At 49.2% G+C, this 5373-nt stretch overlaps 1 protein-coding gene across 1 annotated transcript in view; it reads right to left on the bottom strand.

Moving 5' to 3' along the window:
• LOC103080910 (transmembrane 4 L6 family member 1-like) overlaps positions 1 to 5155 on the bottom strand; it is a 21734-nt gene extending 16579 nt beyond the window's left edge. The window contains exon 1 of the mRNA XM_007449660.1: positions 4985 to 5155. Coding sequence (XP_007449722.1) covers positions 4985 to 5155 — 171 coding nt within the window. The remainder of the gene's footprint in view (positions 1 to 4984) is intronic.
• Positions 5156 to 5373: the final 218 nt, after the last annotated feature.

Raw genomic sequence — 5373 nt, 5'->3', positions numbered from 1 at the left:
CCCTACACTGATATAAATCAGGTCACAAACCTGAGTTCTTAGCCCCAGAGGAGAAGACAAAGATCAGAACTGCTGGTGCTTCCTGCGGACCTCATGCAAATCACTGAATGACGGCATACCCTGCACTGTTTATCGCACGAATGAGGCATATTAAAATTTTCTAGAGAAACCTGACTGGTGTGATGGGCATGTGTATTTCCCATTTATTCAATGAAATATATTTCTTTAAGTGAAGTATTTTCACAAAAATCTCAGATTCTCAAAGTTATCTCATGGTAACTCTGCGCTGGGATATAGAGTTGATGGGAGCCTCCCAGGTAGGAAGAGATGGGCCGGGACTCCTGGCTTCCCTGGGGGATGGCTGAGGGCAGCTTTGAGCCTCAGGTCGCTGTACACTCATAACCTGGAGATGAGGTAATGCTCTCCCTTTTTTGAGTTTCTTTTCCTAGCTCTGGTGATTCTCTGGCAACAGGAATTACTGATTCCTCTGTCTTATGCTGGGCCTTTGGGAGACCCAAAGCTCCCTTGAGTCAAATGGGAGGGTCAACTGGAGATTGCGTGGCAAGGGTACAAGTTTGGGCCTGACAAATGAGAGCTTTTGGAACCACCCTGGAGGAGGTAGGTGCTGAGAGTGTTTTCAAGCACCTTCTGGGGAGCATAGCTTGGCATTTCCAGCAAACCAGGCTCCAACACGGGGGGCAGGGTGAAGCGATGGATTCAAGTCAGAATTGTCATAGCTTGACGGCACCTGGGCGTGCTTCTCTCCTGCTTAAAAGTTCTAGTGGATGCTCATTCCTCCCCTGACCTCATTTCCTACCCTCTCTTCCAAATCTTTTTCACATGGTTCTAGCTACATTGGTTTTCTTGCAGATCTAGGAATTATTCAGCCCATTCCCAGCTCAGGGCCTTAGAATGTGCCAATCCCTCTGTTTGGAATGCTCCTCCCCCAAATATCAGCGTGGCTATTCTTCCCTCATTCGAGTGGCTTCTCAAACACCACCTCCTCAGGCAGTATCTCGCTGTCTGTCTCTTCCTTTACTCTATTTTCTTCCTAGTGCTCTCACCACCTGACACCACCACATAGTGGATTATTTATGATCTTTCTCTTCTCTACTAGAATGTAAGCCCTAGGAGAGTAGGAATTTTGTTTGCTTTTTTTCCTCCACTGTATCGCTAATAGCCAGAACATTGTTAGCGCATAGTAGATGCTCAGTGAATATTTGTGGGTCAGCTACTCAAGGGTAAGGGACTGGCTCATCAGCATGGTACGCAAGGTCAAACAGAATGTTGCCTAAGTCTGCATTTCAGCACCGTTTCCTATCCCTTCTTCACGTAAGCAGCCCTTGCTCCAGTCACACCAAACTGCAGTTTCCATGAATGCATCGTACTCTGTGATGCTCCTCTGCCTTTACACAAGCTGCTTCCTCTGCTTGGAACACGCTCCTCCCTTCTCTGCCTGGCAAATACCTACTAATTCTGTAACTCTATACAGTACTGCTCAGATACCTGTTTCTCTGGTGCTTGTCCCAGGTGCCCTGTTTTAACCACAGAAGCCTGCCAGGCATTCTGGGCTGGCCTGTGGCCTCATGAGAACAGAGAGCTGTTATTCTTGGCCGTGGCTTTGCTGAGACAACTACCCTGCTGAGGTCCCGAGGCTGCCTTCCAGCAATAATATGGGGACTAGGAGATGACATACTGCTGGATGTGACTTTACACACCATGGCCGTGAGCACTGTGTGTATAAACTCAGCCCCCGAGTGGCTGACCTCCTGGCAGGGAGGATGCGGAGACAGTGACTCATGTGGTCCGGTTGTTCTCTGTCATCTGGAAAGCAGCACTGTCTAGGGTAGCCCCCCGCAGGCACTTTCCTGTCTTGTTTCATCAGGGCATGTACAGAGCAGGGCTCTGCTGGCTTAGCTTCACACGTGCCATCTTTTTCTCTGTGTCCCGTGTTGCAAGCGCACGTGTGCATCAAATGGGAGAAATGGAGAGATTATGGGCTTTGGGCTCAGATGAGTGTTTTAAGTCCTAATTCTGCTGGACTCCCCCCACGTGGCCACAGTCAGATGACTTAATCTGCTTGAGCCTCATTTCCCTACCCATAGGATGGAGGTGATGATCCCACCTCACAAATGAAATAACATGTGTGCAAGCATTTGATACACTCGAAACCTTTGTGCAAATGCCTGTTACAATGATTATTAAAGGTCAGGAACTGTGAATTCAGGATTTCTCCATTCCATATCCTTACACAGTGTTTGGCATGGAGCTGATGATAAATGGATAGTGTGCTTGTCATTGCCTGCAGTGTCCCTTGTGGCTTTTGAGATCTTTCTGGCCTGTTTTTTTGTTATCAGGAAGGCAGCTCTGCTTATTGGCTTCTCTTCCTCCGTTCAGAGCCCAGCTCCTCACCTCCACACCTTCCTCAGCCCTCTGCAGTCTGGGGTCCCCATCCTCCCTCAGGACCACTCCAGCCAAGAGCCATCAGCACCTTGCTGGGTACCAGATGCTTTTCAGGTCCCAGCTATGTCCCTTCTGCTGCAGTTGACACTGGGATTCCTCTCTTCTTCTAGAAACTTTCTCTCTTCATTTTTCCGTCTTTTCTCACTTTCCACTTTTTCGCTTTGCCTGAAACTTTCTAGCTGTTTTTCTCCTTCCTTCCCTCCCCTCCCTTTGCATACTATCAATTTGCAAGGTTTCCTGGGGTTTTGACCTGGACTTCTTTCTCCTCTCAGTCAGTTCACAAGCCCTGGGCAAACCCACTGTCCCCCGGGGTTGTACATCACCTCTCCATGGTGGTTCTCAAGGTTGCCTCTCCCCAGGTCTCCAGTCCCAGCCCAACCATCCTCTGCTCCTTCAGGGGGAATGTGGAGCAGAGCTCAGCCTCTGCCCTCCCCCTGAGGTCCCTGCCCCAGGGAACGCCTTCACCATCTCCCCAGCTGCTCAGGCAAGAATGCCAGAGCCACCCTGACTTCTCCTTGTGCCCCCTTACCTCCATCACTCTTCAGATCCTGCCAACTGCACCTTTCAAATGCACCTTCCTCTCTCCAACCTCATGGCCACTGCCTTAGCTGGTCTTAGAGCCAGGCATGAGTGAAGGCATAGAGTAGACACTAAAGTGGACTGAACAAAGAAAAGGAAAAAGGGGGAAAAAGGAAAAGGAAAGAAAGAAGAGAAAAGGGGATAGCTCATTGGTTTTTACTTTAACCAACTGCATGGACTGGTTTGATCCTGTTTATTTTATCCCCATTTCACTGTGACTATACAAGTGTAAGCATCTTTTTAGGAAATCCTGGGAGGTTGTGTTGGAAAATTGGAGTGAGGGTTGGACAGCTGGCTGGTATTGAGGGATGCTATGCAGGCAGGGTGTCTGGTCCCTGCCTGAGCCAGGCTCCACTCTGCTTTCCCCAGGACCAGGGAATGTCCTCTCTGGGTCACTCTCTTTCAGTGAACATTCTAAGATTCTGCAAATAGGAAGCCTAAATTCCCTCAAGCTGCTCAACACCTTTCAATAGTCACTGAATTTGCTCATCTATGTCTTGAGAGAAGTTGGGTGCTGATGGACCTATACATTCTACAGATGAGGAAAGTGAAGCTAAGGGGAGTTTAATGATTTGCTTGGCGGTGGAACTGAGAAATGAAAACCTGTCCTGCAGAAATAAGCAAGGTAGGTAAGAGGCAGGACACAGGCGCTTGGCTGGATCCAGGGAGGAGGTGGGGGAACTGGTAATCTGGGCCAGGAAAGAGGACAGATTGCATTTTACTGGCTGCAGGTATGTGCAGGGTTCTCTATGTATCTTATCGCATTTAATGCTCCCCACCTCCTGGTAAGATGGTGTGATTCTCCTTTTACTGAAGCTCAGGGAGGACACACAGCTGGTCAGGACAGATTCATGATTTGAGCAGGGTCTGTTAGACAACTAGGTCTGTACTGCCTCTTAGGTAGGGCTCTGAGCTGAGAAACAGACAACCTTTGCTGAGGCATTGCTGATTTAGAGGTTCTCTTGGGCAGGAAGAGAAGGCCCAGCTCTGCTAGGATGGGAGGGGCAGGTGGCCACTGGATGAAACTTGAGACATCGCTGCGTCTACTACTGTGTGGGGAGGAGAAACAGGAAGGGAGGTGGTCACATTTTTCTGAGGGTTCTTTATCCTTCATACATTCATCCTTCCATTTGCTGAGTTCAGTGCCTGGCACTGGGGTCTCACATCAACCCATGATCTTTTCCTAAGGGACCCTGGATGCCTGGGAAAGGAGGAGCCAGATGAAACTAAAGGTGGAAAGGAAGGAAAAACACTCAATGTCTACCTTGGGGGCAACGGATTACAACTTGTGGGCTAAATCCAGCAGGTTGCCTGTTTTTATAAATAAAGTTTTATTGGAACACAGTTCCGCCCACTTGTTTACATATTGTCAATGGCTGCTTTTTGCCCTAGGACGGCAGAGTTGAGTAGTTGAAACAAGAGACCATATGGCCTGCAAAGCTGGAAATAGTCACTCTCTGGCCTTTTACAGAAAAAACCTGCCAACCCCATAATCTAGCCGAGGGAAGCCTTGATGGGAGCTACACAATTTATTTTTCGAGATGACCGTCTTGAAAACTGATGACCTGACAAATGCTCTGCTGTTGTGCTTTTCTTAATGCGTATCTTTCATAACAACCACATACTAAGCTCTAGGCGAAGCTGGCACTTTGCTAGGTAGGTAATTTAGAGGCCACAGTGAATGCGACTTGGACTGTATTCTTAAGGAGCTCACAGCTAATGGGGGAGGCAGGCACATAAAAGAGATGTTTGCAGTATGAGGTGCCAGTGTGGAGGGTGTTTATGTATCACATGTTGTGGGGTACAGAGGAGGAGCAGCCGGCCATGCTCTGGGGGACCTAGGAGTGTGGCCCCATGAGGACATGAATTGCACTGTGACTTGAAGGTTGTTTAGGGGCATCATTCACCTGGAGGAGGTAAGGTAGTTAAACCTCATTCTTACCAAGAGTCCAGCTCCAAGAAAGCCGTGGAAAAACCAGACCAAGTCTGTGATCTTGGCAGGCTCCAGCACCTGTCCGCTGGGAAAGTACAGCAGGAGGTTGGCGATGATGGCGGCAATGGCCAAGGCCAAGAGCAGCAGGCCCGTGTACCTGGAGCCCATCTCAGAACACATGGTGAATCCTCCCTGGAAGGGAGAAAGAAACAACCAACACCAGGAAGCTGCCTGCCCCAGGCACTGCAGAGTCAGGAGAGGGCGCGTCAGCCTCAGAGCCCCAAGAGCAAGATGACGAGTTCAGCTCTACCACTGGTAAGCGGTGTGACCTGGGGAGCCAGCCACCTCAACGCTCTGAGCCTCAGTTTCCTCGGTGAAGCAGAGAAAACATTGACTTT

This window comes from Lipotes vexillifer, unplaced genomic scaffold (assembly GCF_000442215.2).
Source record: "Lipotes vexillifer unplaced genomic scaffold, Lipotes_vexillifer_v1.1 scaffold536, whole genome shotgun sequence".
In the NCBI taxonomy this organism is placed as follows: domain Eukaryota; kingdom Metazoa; phylum Chordata; class Mammalia; order Artiodactyla; family Lipotidae; genus Lipotes; species Lipotes vexillifer.
The sequence above is the reverse complement of the archived record's forward strand: the minus strand, read 5'-3'. Positions and strand labels throughout refer to the sequence as shown.